This window comes from Aegilops tauschii, chromosome 5 (assembly GCF_002575655.3).
Source record: "Aegilops tauschii subsp. strangulata cultivar AL8/78 chromosome 5, Aet v6.0, whole genome shotgun sequence".
Taxonomy (NCBI): domain Eukaryota; kingdom Viridiplantae; phylum Streptophyta; class Magnoliopsida; order Poales; family Poaceae; genus Aegilops; species Aegilops tauschii.
The window spans coordinates 111,459,531-111,479,707 of record NC_053039.3 but is presented as its reverse complement, the minus strand read 5'-3'; the positions used below and the strand labels follow the sequence as shown (position 1 = coordinate 111,479,707).

Genomic DNA, 20,177 nt, shown 5'->3' with positions numbered 1-20,177 from the left:
CTAAGGAAAAGATACTTGACATTGGAAAAGCTCTAGCAAACGAAACTACACGATCTTTTATGCTATGCTTAAGTTGGGTCTTGTCCATCACATCCCGTTATCAATGACATCCTATGCCCATAGTCAGGAAACCATGACTATCTGTTGATCAACGAGCTAGTCAACTAGAGGCTTACTAGGGACAGGTTGTGGTCTATGTATTCACACATGTATTACGATTTCCGGACAATACAATTATAGCATGAATAATAGACTATTATCATGAACAAAGAAATATAATAATAACCTTTTATTATTGCCTCTAGGGCATATTTCCAACACCGAACCCGTAGGGTCTACACACTTAAGGTTCGGTGACGCTAGGGTTGTAGAGATATGTGTATGCGGAAACCCGAAAGTTGTTCGGAGTCCCGGATGAGATCCCGGACGTCACGAGGAGTTCCGGAATGGTCCGGAGGTAAAGAATTATATATAGGAAGTCAAGTTTCGGCCACCGGGAAAGTTTCGGGGGTTACCGGTATTGTACCGGGACGACCGGAAGGGTCCCGGGGGTCCACCGGGTGGGGCCACCTATCCCGGAGGGCCCCATGGGCTGAAGTGGGAAGGGAACCAGCCCCTAGTGGGCTGGGCGCCCCCCCCCATGGGCCTCCCCCTGCGCCTAGGGTTGGAAACCCTAGGGTGGGGGGCGCCCCACTTGCCTTGGGGGGCAAGGCACCCCCCTTGGCCGCCGCCCCCCCTCCAGATGGATCTTGGCCGGCGGCCCCCTCCCAGGGGGCCTATATAAAGGGGGGGGGAGGGAGGGCAGCAGTATAACAGCTTTGGGCGCCTCCCTCCTCCCCTGCTACACCTCTCCCTCTCGCAGAAGCTCGGCGAAGCCCTGCCGAGACCCGCTACATCCACCACCACGCTGTTGTGCTGCTGGATCTCCATCAACCTCTCCTTCCCCCTTGCTGGATCGAGAAGGAGGAGACGTCGCTGCACCGTACGTGTGTTGAACGCGGAGGTGCCGTCCGTTCGGCACTCGGTCATCGGTGATTTGGATCACGGCGAGTACGACTCCGTCATCCACGTAACGCTTCCGCTCGCGATCTACAAGGGTATGTAGATGCACTCCTTTCCCCTCGTTGCTAGTATACTCCATAGATGCATCTTGGTGAGCGTAGGAAAATTTTAAAATTATGCTACGATTCCCAACAGTACAAAGATAGTGTTATAAATCGTCCAATCCTTAAGATGTCAGGCTGCATAAAAATAACATGTAATTTATAAGCTCCTACCTTGCACGTAAAAAAACAAAAAACAAAAACTGAGTGGCCTCATTTATAAGGGAAACTAGGCCGCACACATCACATGATTGATTAAGGGACAACCGTGTAAAAAACTCCACAACCATGCTAACAACGGCCAACTCGAACTTCACTACCAGCATGTCCACAACCCGAAGATGTGTGAGCGAGCTCTTCGCAGATGCCTTCAAGAAGCATCATCGGCGGTATCCTCCGATCTCCATCAAACCACCCAGAGCCACCCACACCAGCCCCGCCGGGAATTGAGGTAAGGCCAGCCACACCAACAACCTCCACGACAACCCTCGAACCGACAAGCCGCAGGCTAGTGGAGAGGAGGAACTCTTCAGCGACAGCTCCAAGAAGCATCGTCGCCGGTGTTCTTATACCCTCGTCGAACCAAGTACTTCGCCCAGAGCCTAAGCTCCTCCACCTACTAGAGCCTCGGGGAAGGAGCCCAACAACGGCTAACAGACAGCAAAAACTCGCCGCACTAGCATAAGCTGGCCGCCGGATCTGAGAGCACGCTGATCAAGCCACAACAACACCATGGAGACGTGCACACGCCGGCACACATCACACCACCACCACTGTGCGGACCCACCACACCCCCAGCAACGACACGTAGCCGTTCCGGAGAGGGAGCAACACGCCGGGCACAACCAGAAAACATGAGTACCCACACCACGTGGATGCACATAATCCGGGTTGCCCAGCGGCTCCAATTGGCACCACGCCGACGTGACTTCCTCCTTAACCTTTAATCACAACGAGATTCAAATGTCTTCTTGTTTTTCAGATTTTTTTCCATGTCCAACAACAAACTACACTCACAAACAATTTCCGGATAGCAAATCCTAACTTAAATCCATGAAAAAATCCCACAAAAAAAGTTACAGCGACCGACATGTGGGGCCGTCGTGTCAGCTCCGAGGAGGTCACAAGGATTTGGTTTCTCGTCGCACAACCATAGCCTGTCGTCCCCTGCCCCACCTGTCTGTCAGCTTGCATCGTCAGCGTGTACAGCACAGCAGAGCACCGCACCGGATCGAGCAGCCGGATTCGAGAATCGAGATCGGGGAAGCAGCAGTCTCAGCGGAAGCGCAAAGGAGAGGGCGGCTGGAGAAGCAGCTCGCCTGGCCTTGCCTCGCCTCGCCATGGGGATCGGCTACGTCATCGGCATCCTCGGCGGCGCCCTCCTCGCCCACGCCGCCTACGCCACCATCCAATGTAACACCGCGCTCCTACTCCTCACGCGTGATTTTCGATTTTGTGACTGGCGGGTGGTGTAAAACTCCGGAGAGGGTTTCCGCTTCCGGGCGCCGTGCGCTCAGATCCTCGGCCGACGGAGCCTGGTTCTCGAGCTGCCCCGTCGTTGGTTATACTGCTAGGGTTTATTTAGATCTAGGTCGCGACTTGAATTGACGTGTGTGCTGATCCCGTTTAGATTTGGGACAGCTGAGCTTTTCAGAATCATGACAGAGCTCGAATTAGAAGATGGAGGTTGCTGTTAGTGTTGCTCGCTAGGTTACAGGATCTGATTTGCGTGTCCGTGTGTTGTTGCTGCAGATCGTGCGGTGCTGAAGATCACGGAAGAGGAGTTCTCGGGGCCGCCAGTGGATGTACGTGCACCCCCTCCCTCTGGAAACCCTTTATCTTGCGATGTTACACTCGTATTCTGCTGCGTAGTCTTGCTTTCTAAAGTACTATATTTGACTAGCTTGGGAGTCGTAGTTTCGCGCAATATGTTGGGCTCGTAATTATGTAGGTGTAACCATGATTTGTACAGTAGCAACAAAATGCCCAATAGATAATTTTTTCTGTGGTGGCTGCTTCTGATTTAGTATAATTCTATGTAAAAAGGCCATTTATTAGCACTAATAATTCGGGCATGTTATCCTCAGAAAATTGCGGAAGCTTATACCTCTGCTTAAGCCTGTTGTTTACGTTGCATAACCTGTGCTTTCTGTTGTGCAGGTGATGATGCAGCTGCTCCTGGGGCTTGCCTTATGCATGTGGGCAGGTGTCTCTGTTCCAGCGAAGTTCCTTTCGGTGCTCCCCCATTCTGAGGAGAATAGGTAAGCCTATTTCACTACTTGGAGCTCCCTGTTAACTAACCTTGAGTTTTTATCTGGGATCGTGACATACAGTCATATATTGGACATGGAGGTTAAGTAAGCTTAGAAATTCAGCTGTAGTTTCCTTCTATAGTTCGCGATTGACAAATTATGGAACAGGAACTTAAGAAATGGATTTACAGGAAATGTGGCCATGTGCCTTTACAGCTTTGCATGATGAGTTGTTTTCCTTGTAAAATGTCATGGAGTTAACTGTTATGTCCTTCCAGGGCAACCTGTTACAAGATCATGTGTATTTTAAACATCCCCAATAACATGCTTTTGTCATACGAGCATATAGCACGGCTGAAAGAGAGATGGAATACTTGAAAGGAGATGCACAATTACACGCACACAACAGTACACCATGTTCACATCTATGCATTAGTGTGCAGTAGAAATACTAACAAAGGCTGCAAGATTCTTAATATCTGAAACTGCAAATATTCATGCAAACATAAATGTTATTCACAAGTCAGACATGGGATTGTATGATGCATAGACTCTTGATTCTCGACTGTGTAAGCACATATGAATTCGATGCAGTGACGACACTTGTTAGCTTGAATTGAAGAGAGCAGTCTCGTTTCCGAGCTATGTCGGATCTTTGAAAATGAGTACCCTACATTCGCTTGGATAGAGCATAAGAGTGTTATTTTTTCATATTTGAGTGTGGTACTAGGTCGAAGATATAATCTAATAAGGAATAGAAAAACTACGGAACTGTTTTTAAACCTATTTTCTGTTGATGTTTCTCGACGCCTGAAATATTTATGGTGTTATTTAGGCATGTTTCAAGCGGCAAATAATCCCTGATAGTTCATTTATCTGGCACATTCTCTCTCTTCCTTTGTGGCATTGTGATGGGCTTTTGGTGTCACATGTTGCTGAATTTGCCATAGTATGCCTGAAAGTCACCTTACCTCCCTTCAATTATGTGGATGGTTTGTCAGGAAACAGAACTATCTCCTTTGAATTTTCCTGACATGGCTTTCCTATTTAATGCTTTGTGAAGACTCCATGGTCACCGTTGCACTCATATTATGTTACCAATGAACTGTTGAGTCTACCACATGTTGCTGAATTTGCCATAGTATGCCCGAAATCACCTTACCTCCGAATTATGGATGATTTGTCAGGAAATAAAAACATTTCCTTTGAATTTTCCTGATATGGCTTTCCTATTTAATGCTTTGTGAAGACTTAATGGTCACCGTTGCACTCATATTATGTTATCAGTGAACTGTTGAGCCTACCACATGTTGCTGAATTTGCCATAGTATGCCTGAAAGTCACCTTACCTCCCAATTATGTGGATGGTTTGTCAGGAAATAAAAATATTTCCTTTGAATTTTCCTGATATGGCTTTCCTATTTAATGCTTTGTGAAAACTCCATGGTCACTGTTGCACTCATATTGTGTTATCATCATGAACGGTTGAGCCTACATAGCAGCTTTCCTTCTGTTTTAATTATACACTGCCTAGGGAGGAACCCCTGCTACCCATTTCCTGTCTCTAATCCACCTATTGCCACAGGATCGTATCGCTCCCAGCAAACCTGGATTTCATGATCTTCAACCACCGTGGAAGGGCGCTGCCTTCAGACGCAGACTTGAAGTTGAAGATATGAACAAATTCTGTTCCTTTCTTGTCATGTAACCTTTTGCCCAAGAGGAGGATCCATCCCGTTATTCTTGTCAGTCATGTCTAAGAGGGGGAAAGCTTTTTCTTGGTCATAACTTGTTTATGCTGTAACTCTAGAATTTGTGATGCGGACACCTGTCCTATATATTTTGAGGTGGTTGGCTCGAGAACCTGATCTAGTGCAAGTTTATAGCTGAATCATCACTTCATCATTAAAGCATCCATCCATATTATATTCATTTCTTTCCACATTGGAGCGTTTGCAAAATTTATCATCCATGAGTGCCATTTGTAGCTTGTTGCCCTAAAATCCTTACCAAATATTTCATTGCTCCCCCGCAAAAATAATAAATAAATATTTCATTGCTCATAGAATGTGTTCTGTCTGCGACTAAAAATTGTATTTTTCGTTCTCTGTTCTGTATGTGACTGAAAATTTGTATTCTTCATTGACAATTTCTTGAATTTTCAATACCAGTTTTTTGGCCATGTGGTCCTTTCTATTTTTGGTGGCATGGCATATATGGCCACTTCCCTCACTTGCAATGCATTTCTTTACCAATCTGGACTAAATCACGTGCAAGCAAAATCTTTGTCTAGACTTGTCATTTCGTTCTTTCTATTTGTGGTTCCAATGACATGGGTTATAACCAGTTTTGTCATTACCATGTTTTGATCATTACTTGCCGTGATGATCAAACGCAACAAGCTCCAAATGTCGCTAGAGATGATTGATTTGATCGTGACGATCAAATCAGGCCGCACATCCAGAAATCCGACGGTCATGAACCCTTCCAGTCTCTCCAGAAGGCTGTACACGAGAGAGGCGGGGGCGAAGGTTCCGTGTCAAATCAGACGGCCTTCACAGCCAAGCAAAGAGCCAAAATGCAAAACGCTCTCCACGTTGGCAGATTCCTCGTCTCGCTGTCCCGCCCTCGCCAACGGGGGCCCACCGCGCAGTCTCTCCGCCTCCACCCCAGCTCTCTATCTCTCTCTCTCTCTCTCTCTCTCTCTCCCGTTCGACTGGCTCCCTACAAAGACGAGGCGAGGACGGCGGAAACCGCCTCCCAAAACCCGCACCCGCTAAGCCCCTCCGCCCCCTCCGATGTCGGGCCCGCGCCCCGCCGCCGCGCCGAACCCTAGCTCCGCGTCGCCCTCCCCGCCCCCTCCCCCAGCGCCGGCGGCCGCCGTCGCGAGGGTCGCGGCCAGGGTGCGCGAGGAGGGCGAGGTCTCCTCCGGCCCCTCCGACGACGAGGTGAGATCCGCGTCCCCGTCGCTGCCCGTCTTCCTCCCTCTCCCGGATCTAGCTGCTCGCGGCGCTCGGTGGAGTCGCGGGGAAGTAGTCGTAGCACTATCAGCAGCAGCTGCGCCCTAGTAGCTCGCCTTTGACTAACCTTCCGTAGGGTTTGACTTGTGGATTGAGTAGCCAAGATGTTCTCTTCTGCACGATCGGTCTGTATTGATGGATGCGCGGACTGCTGCGTGCAGTCGTGTTAATCAAGGCAGCTGCGATCTAGCAGTAGGGCTTTGGGGGTGAGATAGATGCTGCTCACGACCTCATCACTTGGCTGTTGGAACAAGGGTAGGGTTTTGACACGAGCATGATTTGGTACGCCTCTGGCGGTTATGGTTGGAGCTGTCCTAAGTTCAACTGCTACTTGAGTGAAGCTGTACGTACAAATGATTAATGATTATTGACGCTAGCATGATGTGATGCGTCTTTGGGGTTATGGTTGTAGCCGTCCTAAGATCTACCTATTTAATTGAAGCTGTTCGTACAAATGATTAGTACCAGTTATGCATCACATCGCTAGCGACAACGCCGCCTCTGCCGTTACGGTTTAGCAAGTTCCGGTACATAATTGAAGCTGTAAGAGCAATAACCGGTGTGAGTTGTGTGTTCTGTCGCTATTGCCAACTGGGCAAGTTATACTTGGGCAGGATATTGCTATAATTGAAGCTGTATAAGAGCAATAATCTGTGTGAGTTGCATGCTCTGTCGCTATTGCCAACTGGTTGAGTTAGATTTGGGCCGGATGGTACTATAAATTGACGATGCTTTGGGTCTTATGAGTTTCTCGGGTCTACCTATGTACGTATTTGCATATTAATTGCCTTTTCTATGTAACATACTTTCTACTGCTTGCGCATTTATCACCTTCTCATGGAGCTTTGCGGCAGACATTTATAGCTTAGCTTATTTGTTCAAATGCTGTGAGCAGGCTCTGCAATCTCAGCTGTTAGCTCTATCCAATGCTGGGAAATATGTGCAGGCTGCTGCTCAAGTGACGTCGGCAACTTTCCCTGGTAAAGGTAAGATCTATTGCAGCTATTTGCTCTTCTTTGTATGGCTCATCTAGTTCCTTTGTTGCGTTCTTCAATTGTCCTGTGATTTCCTTTGCTGAAAGGATGCTTTCTTAAACTTATCCCACTGTTTGCCTTGATTTACCAGGAGGTAGTAGTTTGAGTCTCTCAAATATTCTTCCTCAGAAAACAGTTGCTCCAAGTTATAAGAAGACCTTGAGGGTGAATCAAGGGCAATTCAAACTTGGCACCAGTCGTAATCTTGCTTGGTTGAAACCTGTGCCAAGTGATAACTTGGTCATAAGTTTCTCTGATGATGATATTGAGACCGACTCTGGAATGTCAAAGCAAGTTGGAGGTAAAGGTAGCAAAGCCAACACACAAGTTACACATAAACCTGGGATGAGTATGCAAACTAGACTTATGAGAGAGGAAGCACCCCAACAAAAGATCCGTGCTGCAAACATAGGATCCACTAAATGGTCTGCTAATCCACACACACTCAGAAACTCGGCGGCAGGTAGGGGCTCAGGTGCTACCTTTTCTAGAAGAGAGCCACCTATTCGTCAAGTTACACCTCTGAAGTCCTCCCAGAAGGATGGAACTGGTATGGGAGTAAAGTCAGCAGATGATAAGTTGGAAAGTTTGCGCCACAAAATTGCTGCTAGAGAAAATGAGTTGAAAGTTCAGAAAAGACCGATATCACCTGGTTTTGTGAAGGAAGCTGACTGCTCCACTGATCAGACAAGGCCACCTTTGGAGAAGATAGGCTTTGAAGCTTCCAACAGTGGTCGGCATGCTCACCTTGATGGTCCATTTGGACATGATGGCAGACCAGTTAAAAGGCTGAAGCCCAATCAGCAGTGCTTCGATAACCAAGTAGGAGGTGATTTGGTAACACTGGTAACACCTGGAAGTTCATTGGGAAATGATAATGTACAATCTTCTGAAAGAAGGGATCACATTGAAAATGGAATCACCATAAACTGTAAAGGTAATGAGACAGAACATGCCATCACAACAGAATCCTCAGATCAAATGCATATTGGTGGTACCGCTATGAACCTTCTGTCATCAAAAAGTCACCACATGGTTCTACAAGATGGTGGCAACCATGCCATGGTTGAATGTCATAGCAAGCTTGCAGGGCCACCATTTACTAGCGAGCAACCTATGGCTGAAGATACCAGTGCTTTGGTTCCCGTTACTTCTGTACCAGCAGGGGCCAATGTAGACAGGTCATCTATTCATGTCAAGGACCATATTTTTTCTAACCAGGATTGGCAACAAGTAAAGCCTGTTGGTACTTCAACTGTGTCAAATGAAAGGCTACACTTGCAGCCTGGAATGGAGGTTGGTTCAGTATTACCATCTTCTTACTAATTATTCGATTACTATTTCGTTTATGTTGTACTTCCGAATGTACTAAAAGAGTTTGGTTCCATTTACTACTAGTTCCAAAGTCAGTGATCAGGTATTTCACATGCCCTCCATTAGAAAGTGGGAAAGCTGGAGTTAACGATTCCTCTATTTTCAAAATACTACCATTGTATAATGTGATACATGAGAATAGATACATTGACACTGAGACTACACTTCCGAATAATCAAGGGAACCCCGATCCCTCACCAGCTTAATTCTTTTGCTTGCCGCGAAGTTTGGAACCCGTTGTAGTTTGCTGGTTGACACCTTTTTCCTTAACCTAGTAGCGATAGCTTAAGTTTTAGGTGATATTTATATCCTTTTTATTAAGGTTTCGTTCATAAGAAAATTTGACTATATTTGTATCTCAGTGAGGAAAATGCTAATCTGTATGGTACTCCCTCCGTCCCAAAATAAGACTCAAGTTTGTACTAACTTTGTACTAAAGCTAGTACAAAGTTGAGTCACTTATTTTGGGACGGAGGGAGTACATTTTTTTGCTCACTTGTCGCTCTTCATGAATACTGGTTGTTTTTCATTGCTTTGTTGGGCATACATCTAGTCAATTGATGAACTTTGGTAAATGCTTTGTAAAAAGGGTTAGCTAATGTTTTTCTGCCGCCCTTGCTTAAACCTGATGTCTGCAAGGTGCAGATATAAATCAAAATACTTTCTCTGAATTTCTCTAGAAGCTTCGGTCACTGAAATTCGATGCATTGCAGTTTCAGCTGCTATAATTTGTTCCGCAATTGTCTGGAAATGCCTTTAAGTTTATTTTCGTTTAATAATAATGCCTATGATGAAAACTGTAATCTATATATGGCAACCAAACAGAAGAGTAACTTGTCAATGTGGGCTTCTTATTTTGTCAGAATGCTGATCTCTTAAACCGGAGTGGCCAGGTGGGTACAAGAGGCCAGAACACAACATTGCTCTCTCTGCTTGAGATGGAGGAACTCCAAGACAGGGAGTTGGAGGTTGCTCAGGAGCATAGGCGAAAATGTGAAGTTGAAGAAAGAGAAGCTCTCAGAGCATATCGCAAAGCACAAAAAGCTTTAATTGAGGCCAATGAAAGATGTGCCATTCTTCGTGGAAAAAGAGAAGTTTGCTCTGCACAAGTCCATGGTTTGATTGCAGAGAATTCTTCTTTGGCGCAGTGTTCAAATATTCAGAATGCTGGACGTGGCTTTGTAATGCCGTCACTACTCAACTCTCAGTTCCATGCAGATCTTCAGATGCCCGAGATCCGTGGTGGTAGGTCTAGCAGTCCATACCAAGATGAACCTCCTCAACAGCCTGTGGATAAGCACGAGGCACGCTCACGCCATTGTGATGAGCTTGCTGCTGGCATTGCTGATCCGAAATTTGCGAGTACTGTCCATGATAATAGTGAACCTTCACATTACAGGGAAGAGGATCTCCTGTTCTCTTCTAAGCGGGCTAGATCAGAATGCACTTCAAATCTGGAGAATGAGGAAACTATACATGCATATCTGGAGGAAAACAGAGAGCCTTCTGGTGATAACGGTCAGGACTATGAACTTTTAGAAGCTTCTTTGAGGTCCAGATTGGTGCAAAAATTTGCAAGGAATCCACATCTGAATAACTCTGGAGAAGTCACTGAAGAACATGCAGAAGTAACGGAACAAGGCAAACAACCTGCAAATGTTGAACTTCAGTTACAGGATGCTGATGAGATTATGACAAATCCTGAAGGTTCACATTTCGTAACTTACCCAAGTCATTTGTATTCGTATAATCTATGGTTGCCATATGCTCTCCATTTAATGATGACCTGCATATGCGGTGAAAGGTTGTCAATTGCTAGATATACCTTGCGGACATTTGTTGTTAAGTTAATCGATCAACTAGATAATGGTCAGGCAATCAGGTTATTAAAGTACCCACATGGTATAAATATGCTTTAGTACTCTTAATAAGAATGAGCTCTAAAGGATTTTGCCATTTTCTTTGTTGTGTTGTTGAGTAAGATTTGATCTTTTGGCGCAGCATTTATGCATGAGAATTGAAAGAACTAACCGCCGGACATGTTCTTGTACACCCACTAAAGATGTCATGCCTTTCTCTGGACTGCATGTATTCATGAATGATTGTTGAATTCATGTTTGGTACTTTATTGTGTAGGCACAGCGGAACTTGCAAATGATGGCGCTGATTGTGTTGAAAAGATGTCTGGACTATCTAATTCTAGTAATGCTCTTTCCATGGGCAACTGTGATCCTGAGGACAATATTTCCTCTCTTGGAGAATTATGCGCGCCATCAAGCGTGAATTCTCTCATTTTTCCTTCTTCAGCGCCACTAAATGCTGCTAAACACATCAAGTGGGTAGTCCATGGCTTCTGTATAAATGATTCTATAACTAGCAATGTAGCATCTGATGCAACGGTAAGTGATCAGTATATGATACAAGACCGTGTTGAAGAGAATTTGAAGATGGTCTCAACAGCTACAAAGGATAAGGACATGGTGCACAGTGGGATTGATCCCTTCTGGCCCTTCTGCATGTTTGAGCTCCGAGGAAAGTGCAATGACGAAGAGTGTCAATGGCAGCATATTGAGAATCATGCTTGGAGAAAGTCAAATGACACAAAACATGCCATGTCCTCTGTTTCAGGTTGTTTTATGTGCAACCAGTATATCCTGTTAATTAATTAATTTTAATGTATATCTGTTTGCCTTCCATATGCATTGTGCTTGGTGAAGGTTTGTCATTGATACCTGGAACTAATATATGTAGGTCGGAGTCCTTATGATCTGTTTCAGCATATTCTGCCAGTGCCAACATATCGTGTTGGTTCAAATCTTATTAGAGCCGATCTGAACTTAATGCAGTCGGTGCTGGCTAGCAGTATATGGCAGTATTGGCAAAGGGGGTTTTGCGCTTCCTTTCCTTTACCTTTGTCAGTTCAGAGAGTTCTTCCATCAGATGCACCATTCTTACAAGCTGGTGATGGTTCGATTGCAGATTTTGATAGGAACAGACAGCTATCAAATTTGCGAATGCTGGATGGTAGGAAGGTGGGTGCCAGTAGAATCTGTTGTTCACCATTATCATCACATCAGCGGAAGTGGCATATATATCAGTATCTGGTTCTCCACACTGTTCTTATTCTTACGAGTGTGCTGCTTTGCCTGTTCTCATTTCCATACAGAATATCTGGAATTAGCTCAAAAAGTTTACAGTTGGAATGCTTTTATGCTCCTAGTGGACAAAAAATAATAATTCAACTTGTTATTGACGATATTTAATCTATTCACATGCATTTCTTTTTCATATTTAATATTTTAACATTTTTAGTTCCACACTTCCATTTACTAGTTCATTGCTTTCTGATCTGCTTATATTTTGATTAGTTTTATTTAACCTTTTGTTCTGTAGAATAAGATTGTACAGGGATCTGTTGATGTTGAGCTTTTCTTAGAGGCTGCACTTGGTTTATATTGTGGGAAAGTAAACAAACCTGACAGGCTCAAGGTGATCTTTGTATTGCTTACTGCTTAGGGACATATTACACATTCTAACATGGGTTTGATTTATTGACTTTCAGTTATTCAGCTTAGCTCTAATATCGAACATGCATTCTACAGGCTCTTTTACTTCTAGCACGTTCCATTGAGGCTGATCCAAGCAGAGTCATTCTGTGGGTGTTTTATCTTCATATTTACTATCAAAAGGATGAAGGTCTTGGGAAAGATGACATGTTTTCCCATGCGGTACACTGTTTCTCAACCTTTGCCATTTAAATTCGTTACACGAGACAAAATTATCATGGTAGGATCCATGAGCTACAGGTGCCTGTTAGTATTGGCTAGGTTGCATTTCTATTTTATCTACACGGGTGGTTCACCTTAGAGGTGGAAAACTAGTTTCTTTTGAACCATTTTTTATTCTATCTGTAACTAAAGCCATTTATACTAGGTTCATTGGGCCCTCTCATGTGACAAAAACACAAGTTCTTGTGTTGGCCAAATCAAAATTTTGTTATGGTATATTAGGCATTGAGTCCATATTTACATCCAATCTGTGCATGTTTGCTTCAGTTTCGTATCATCCGATACCTAATATTATGTGTTTTTCCTTTTAGGTGCAACACAATGTTTACTCCTACGAATTATGGCTTATGTATATTAATAGTAGGTTGCGCTTTGATGACCGATTGGATGCTTATAACGATGCTCTGAGTATGCTCTGCCAAATGCCAGCTGATACTGACAATGAATTGAAAGATAGGAGTGCCTTCATCCTAGATATTTTCTTACAGATGATTTACTTCCTGTGCATGTCTGGAAATGTAGATAAGGCTATTTCTAGGATATATGGGATTCTACCTGCTGCAACCGCTGACTGCTCTGGCGAGAAGTTACTTTCGGATGCCATATCTTGCTTGACTGTGTCTGACAGATGCATATTTTGGATTTCATGCCTGTACATCTCAATTTATAGGAAGCTTCCAGAGGAAATTTGCGATCAGCTAGAATTTCCAAAAGATATACCTCGCATGTTAGTATGGCATCCTATTGAACTTAGGGTAGATAACAGACGTCAGGTTACAGAACTGTTGAAACATGTTGCTGATAAGATGTCTCTAGATATTAATGAGACTGTTAAAAATGGGGATCCGTCTTACCTGAAATTGTCACAATTCCTCGCTGTTAACCACATTAGTTGTTTAGCTGCTCTTGAAGGCTTGCAATCTTCTGTTGATATGCTGATGAAGTATATGAAGGAGTATCCAATGTGCCCCAATATTCTTCTTTTCGCAGCTCGGATATGTCAAAAGTATGGTACATGTCCTGGTCTGAAAGGGTTTGATGAGTTGCTCATGGATTGGCCTAAAGAGGTGCAAGGAGTTCAGTGTCTGTGGAATCAATATGCTGAGCATGCTTTGGCAGATAATATTGAGTTAGCTGAGAAGATTCTGGCTCGCTGGTTTGAAGAATATGGAAAAAATGGTAATCTCCATTCTAGTGCTGCTGTTTGTATGGCGGAAGTTGGTAATGAAGTGTCCGAACAACCACAAGAAGTTTGTTCTGGTCCATCTGCATCTGAAGATCAGGTCTACTGGTTGTTAAACCTCTCACTGTACAGGATGCTAGAGAACAACCTACAGGAAGCACAAGTTGCTGTGAACAAAGCATTGAAGTTGGCCCGAGGGGAGAGCTATGAGCACTGTTTAAGGGAGCATGCTGCAATTAACATGCTAGAGAGACCATCTTGTACAGACACTCAAGCTCGAGCTACCTTAAATCTGATGAGTGGTTATCTTGCAGACCTTCGGAACTTACCTGTGAAGGAACTGCTGTCTCGAAGGTTTATCCAAAATGTTAAGAAGCATAAGCTTAGGCAGTTGATAGATGACACTATAGGTCCAGCTTCTGCAGATTCTTCAGTGATAAACTCAACCCTTGAGGTGTGCTATGGCCAGTCCCTCCTTCCAGAAAAAATAGGCGGAGTAAAATACCTTGTGGATTTTGTTGAATCAGTTATGGAGGTTCTTCCTGCAAACTACCGCCTAGCCCTGGCAGTTGGCACATTTGTGGTTAAACATTATACGGGCTCTGACCCTACCTCGATGAGCACCAGGTTCTGGGCAAGTTCTGTTCTGATCAATGCCATTTTCCGTGCTGTACCCGTCGCACCAGAATCAGTGTGGATAGAAGGTGCCAATCTCCTGGAGAAACTGCAGGCTGCTGAGACGGTGAAGCGGTTCCACCAGCAGGCAACATCAGTGTACCCCTTCTCATTCAAGCTGTGGCATGCTTACTTGACTGCCTGCAAGGCCAGTGGAAGCAACACGGATAGCATCACAGAAGCCGCTAGGCAACGAGGCATCGAGCTGAATGTAATGCCACCCTAGTTCTGCCCCTTTGATCTGATGAAGCTGTGGAATTATCCAGGTGGAAGCTGTAGTTTAGTGTTGTGCTTACTGGAAGTGACGTAGATACATGGAATCGGTGGTGGGATTGGCAACCAGGTGGAGGCTGTAGCTAGTGTTGTCTGTTTACTGCAAGGGACATGGCATATATGGAGATGATGTTGGTGGCGATGATGACGATGGAGATGGTTTTCTTTTTGTTTGGGCAGGCAAGTTCATGGCGATGAGACCAGATCCGGTTGGCAGGTTGATGGTGAAGGATACCAGGCACATATATATGGTTTACTGGCTTGCTTACCACCCTACACAGAGGGGCGTTTCTTTTTGGCCGACTTGAGAACGATGTTGAAGGCAGATTTCTGTCTTTCAGTTTTAGTCTTGGCTTCCGCTGTTGATGTGTATGACCCATAACTGTTGTTTTAAATCGCCATTGTCGATGGATATAAATGAGAATTTTTGTTTATCGTTGCCGTGTGCTTTTTATTCGCAGTTTCAGCATATTGCCTATTCTGTAATCTGTATTACTCATCATGATCTGCGATTTGAGAAGAGATAATGCCTTATATTTACCCTGTTCTGAGTCACTCCGCTCCCGGATCCACCGGAATGGAGTGAGCAAATCGCAGAGCCTGGAAATGAAGGAGTTCATCAAATTTACGGACGGTTGCCACCGATAAGCACGAAGGGGTTCATCAATTTTACGGAAGGCTGCCACCGATAAGTGAAGCTTACCGGTTCATTCGAGCGTTTCTATATGGACATTCTATTGAATCAATATAAAGTTGGGCGAGAATTCTCAAAAGGATTTCTATATGGACATTCTATTGAATCAATATGAAGTTGGGTGAGAATTGTACAAAAAAAACATCGATCAAGGAGTGTGAACTCGCTTGGAGGAGCCGGATCGTGGGATTTCACCGAGCTGGTGGATTACAGAATAGACTCTTAACCTCGTAACAGATTGCTTCAGATATATTCCCTCTTTCCCGAGTTATAAGATGGTCTAACATTTTTTTTGATTTTGATGTATAAAGACACGTTTTAATTTAATGTGTTTGCTTGCTTATTTTAGTTTGTATATAGGGGCTGAAACTGGGGAGCCCGTTGGATAGTAAATTTGGTATGTATAGTCCAGTCTGAACAAGTAGGAACGGAATGAGGGAGCCCCTTGGAGATGCCGTTAGGTTGTTCTATCAGGACAAGCACCAACGACACCATACAAAATCACCGAGAGGCAAGGTCAAAAGAAGAAGAAAAATAATGGATGAGTGATGAGAAATGGTTGAGTGCGTCCAAGCGCTTTGTTGAACGACCATTAAACCTGTATATACGCTAGTGACTCCGTCTTGTGCAACCATTTGGTGCTCGGTCAGAGCCGTGCACATCATGCACCAACTTAGCTCTCTAATTTCTTGAACGCTGCTAAACAGCCGATGCATTCTGGACGACTTCGAGACGATGCAGTACATCAAGCCATCCATGCCTCGTCCAAAAGTGAACATCACCGTTGAGTCCTCCCATCTTCCAAAGTTCGGCTGGAAAATGTTGTTCATAAAGTAATTTCTTTCTTGTGCTACATCATGCACTAACTTAACTTTGTGCGTTCCCGTGGTGACCATTTCAAATTTGACCGTGACAATTGACTACTCCACTAAGATTTTAGCGACCTAATATAAAGACGAGCTCAGCTACGCGCCGTCAATGATCTTGGGCCGGCCGTCAAAGATCTTGGGGCGGCGACCGGAGGCCGGGAGACGGAGCGGACGGCCGTCGGACTGCTGGGGCGACTGCGTCCATGGAAGAATGAGACGAGCGGACGGCCGCCGGGCTGCTAGGGCGGCTGCGTCCATGGAACAATGAGACAGAGCTGACGCTGGTGCGGCTGCGTCACCAAGGAAGAATGAGACAAGCGAAGGGCAGCCGGGCTGCTGGGGCGGCTGCGTCCAAACAATGATGAACAGTTCTGATATGGGGCTTGAAATTGATGCTATGAATCATTACAATTGTAACATCACAAGAAAGGACAAATCTACCCTAACAGCCAATTACCAACATATCCTAGAGAGAGAAAAACTAGGGAACAATAATGACCGTTGGATCAATTGTATACTACCCATCATTTTCAGTAGTATGATGTACTGTAAAAAGTCTCAACATATTTTAGGACCGGCTTTGCTACACGTACAAGATGTTAGGGAGGAGAAGATTACAGGGTGATATGTTTTTAATTGGTGATTAGCAGCGGCACGGACCCACCCCATTCAAATCAGGAGGACGTTTAGAAAGTTTGAAAGGAGCCTGTAGAACTTCTGTAAAAGTCTGTACGTCTAGCATTTTTGTTTTAGGACGGAGGTAATATAGTAGTAGTATCCTTTTTCTGCGAGTGAGTAGTAGTGGAGTAGTAAACTGGTAATACTAATAAATCGAATCCCATCCCGGGCAGGCGTGAAATGTCCATGAGCTATATACATCTCCCCTTGTTTTCTAGTGCCCAAGCTTCCTCCTTGGCAAACACCAAGCGATGGGCTCCCGCCGTCGTCCCAGTCTCACCACCCTAGTCCAGGTGCTCCTCTGCCTCTACCACGCGCCGCGCATGGCCCTGTCGCTCTCCTTCAACCTCAACTTCTCGGACCCCGGCGTCCCCAACCGCGGCGCGTCCATCAACTTCGCCGGCCAAGCGTTCCTCAGCTCGTCCGCCCTCGAGCTGACGACCAACACAAGCGATGCAAACATCCAGTACAGCACCAGCCGGGCGTCGTACGTGCACAAAGTGCCGCTGTGGAACAGCGCCACCGGCGAGACGGCTAGCTTCACCACCACCTTCTCCTTCCGGATCACCCCGGACAGGGACAGCCCGTCCAGCGCCGGCGACGGGATGGCCTTCTTCCTCGGCCATTTCCCTTCGGTGATCCCGCCCAAGAGCGAGGGCGGCAGCCTGGGCCTCCTCCCGGCCCTCACCAACGGGACGGGCGACACCCGGATCGTCGCCGTCGAGTTCGACACGTTCCTCAACCCGCAGAACGCCGACATGAACGGGAACCACGTCGGCATCGACGTCAACTCCGTCAACTCCACGGCGTCCACGGACACGACGACCATCCCGGGCAGGAACCTCACGTCCTCGCACGTTATGACCGCCACTGTCAAGTACCACAATGGCTCCAGGTTGCTGGCAGTTGATCTCCTAATCGGCGACGCCCTGTACCAGGTCAATGCAACCATTGACCTGAGAAGGTATCTGCCGGAGGAGGTTGCTATCGGCTTCTCGGCGGCCACTGGCTGGGCCGCCGAGCTGCACCAGATACTGTCATGGTCATTCAGTTCCACTCTGCAGCTGGAATCCCGATTGGAATCCAACATGGAAGCACCTCCGCCGGCTCAACTTCCTCCTCCAACCAGCAACAAGCACAAGATGTTAGTAGTAACCCTGCTGTCCGTACTAGTTCCGCTGCTATTTCTGTCGGTATGTGTGGCCATGGTAACGATATGGCGGCGACACGAGAAAAGAAGATCAAAAAGAGCAAATGGGGACAGCAGCAGTGACAGCGACGACGAAGAACATTGTGTCGACAGAGCTGTCCTCGAGAGAGGTGTGGCCGCCGGTGGCCCCAAACGGTACACGTACCATGAGCTCGTTGCTGCAACGAGCAACTTCGCGGAGGAGGAGAAGCTCGGGCGAGGCGGTTTCGGCAGCGTGTACCGAGGTCACCTCACGCTCGCCGTCGCCGGCGGTGACCAAGAGCGTCGCGCGGTGGCTGTAAAGATGTTGTCGGCAGAGTCGTCGGCGCAGGGGAGGAAGGAGTTCGAGGCAGAGGTGAGGATCATCAGTAGGCTGAAGCATCGCAACCTCGTGCAGCTGCTGGGCTGGTGCGACAGCCGCAAGGGGCTGCTGCTCGTCTACGAGCTGGTCGCAGAGGGCAGCCTAGACAGGCACCTCTACAGCAAGGACGGGTTCCTGACATGGCCGCAGAGGTACAAGATCATCCTCGGCCTGGGATCGGCGTTGCGCTATCTCCACGGAGAGTGGGAGCAGAGCGTCGTGCACGGCGACATCAAGCCGAGCAACATCATGCTCGACGCCTCGCACTGCACCAAGCTGGGGGACTTCGGCCTGGCCCGGCTCGTCGACCACGGCGCGGGATTGCTGCAGACCACCAAGGCCGTGCTCGGCACCGCCGGGTACATCGACCCGGAGTTCGTCAACACGCGCCGGCCCAGCACCGAGTCCGACGTGTATAGCTTCGGCGTCGTCCTCCTGGAGATCGTCTCCGGCCGGCGGCCCGTGGTTGAAACCGCGGAGATATCCTTCACGCTGCTCAGGTGGGTGTGGAGCCTGTACGGCAGGGACGCGGTCCTTGACGCGGCGGATGAGCGGCTGAGGGGCGACGAGGCCGACGAGTGGTGGATGGAGCGGGTGCTCGTCGTCGGGCTCTGGTGCGCGCACCCGGACCGGAGCGAGCGGCCGTCTGTCGCGCAGGCCATGAATATCCTTCAGTCCGAGGAGGCGAGGCTGCCGGCGCTCCCCTTCCATATGTACAGGACCGTGCCGGAGCTTGAGTCATACGGCCGGCACGGGGCGTTCTCCACCGACGGCACCGATTGCGTCGGCTCTTCTTTGGTCAACACTGGCGACGCCACTCTTTCTTCCGACTCGTCCCCGATCGCGTTGCTACGACGTTCCAAGGATCTAGCTAATTGATTGATTTCCTGTTGCCTTCCCATTGTTGATTGTTTTTGAGATAGCCACGCCGAGCGGTCGTCAGGTGTGCATTGGCAGCTACAATTATTTTGAAGTACTGACCGCTACACTGATGCCGAGCAGAGTGATTCATGGTCGGATTAATTTGGTTCGTGATTTCGCTGGATTAACTTCTCTGGTCGATCTTGTATGTACCGACCGTGGATATTGTCGGACATTCGGGGTATTGCATGTATTCTCTCTTTCCTCTTGAACTAGATTCCCCTGGCCCATGGCCCCATGCTATCACCTCTTCGACACAAATTACACAATAAACAAATATGTCATCATGACCTTTAAATAAATTGGTGCAAATTTAAATTCGTTTATGTATTTAAATTTCTCACGGCCAGCCCTACGAAACTAGTACAATATATTCAAAATTAAATTGTAAGCCCCAGATAAAATTAGACTGTGCATGGCTCAAAACAAGTTCCATAAACTTTCATCAATGTTCGGACAAGTTGTTTATAAAGTTCTTCTGTTCGAAATACATTTTCTAGCAAAGTTTATTCTTTAATATTTCTAACAAAGTGCAGACCCACTAATAAGAAAATTCTTCGATTCCTGATACTGTTTATTTAGCCCTTTACAACAAAAATGAAAAGTTCTTCACTCCTTCCAGCAAAGTCCACTAATTTAATGAAATGGCTATAAAAAGTTCTTTAGAATCTGAAATTAAAATTCAAGTAGGGAGTTAAAAAAATTCTACCGCGAGACATCACATTCAGTTGAGGTCTTACATTGGGTCACTCTGTTTTGGCTG

The 20,177-nt window shown here is 46.4% G+C and overlaps 3 protein-coding genes across 3 annotated transcripts; all 3 read left to right on the top strand.

Annotated features, from left to right (window-relative positions):
- The first annotated feature begins 2,243 nt into the window (after nucleotides 1-2,243).
- LOC109752533 (membrane magnesium transporter) lies at nucleotides 2,244-5,218 on the top strand. The gene is made up of 4 exons (XM_020311424.4): nucleotides 2,244-2,516; nucleotides 2,856-2,908; nucleotides 3,264-3,364; nucleotides 4,941-5,218. The coding sequence occupies exons 1-4, from the start codon at nucleotides 2,444-2,446 to the stop codon at nucleotides 5,032-5,034; spliced, it is 321 nt and encodes a 106-aa protein (XP_020167013.1). The 5' UTR covers nucleotides 2,244-2,443; the 3' UTR covers nucleotides 5,035-5,218.
- A 733-nt stretch (nucleotides 5,219-5,951) lies between these two features.
- LOC109752527 (uncharacterized) lies at nucleotides 5,952-15,136 on the top strand. The gene is made up of 9 exons (XM_040389029.3): nucleotides 5,952-6,303; nucleotides 7,271-7,361; nucleotides 7,501-8,705; nucleotides 9,647-10,490; nucleotides 10,920-11,411; nucleotides 11,535-11,815; nucleotides 12,177-12,272; nucleotides 12,386-12,511; nucleotides 12,883-15,136. The coding sequence occupies exons 1-9, from the start codon at nucleotides 6,154-6,156 to the stop codon at nucleotides 14,653-14,655; spliced, it is 5,058 nt and encodes a 1,685-aa protein (XP_040244963.1). The 5' UTR covers nucleotides 5,952-6,153; the 3' UTR covers nucleotides 14,656-15,136.
- Nucleotides 15,137-17,063: 1,927 nt separating this feature from the next.
- Nucleotides 17,064-19,624, top strand: LOC109752534 (L-type lectin-domain containing receptor kinase IX.1-like). Its single transcript, XM_020311425.2, has one exon. It carries the CDS (start codon nucleotides 17,195-17,197, stop codon nucleotides 19,370-19,372), a length of 2,178 nt encoding a protein of 725 aa, XP_020167014.1. The 5' UTR covers nucleotides 17,064-17,194; the 3' UTR covers nucleotides 19,373-19,624.
- Nucleotides 19,625-20,177: the final 553 nt, after the last annotated feature.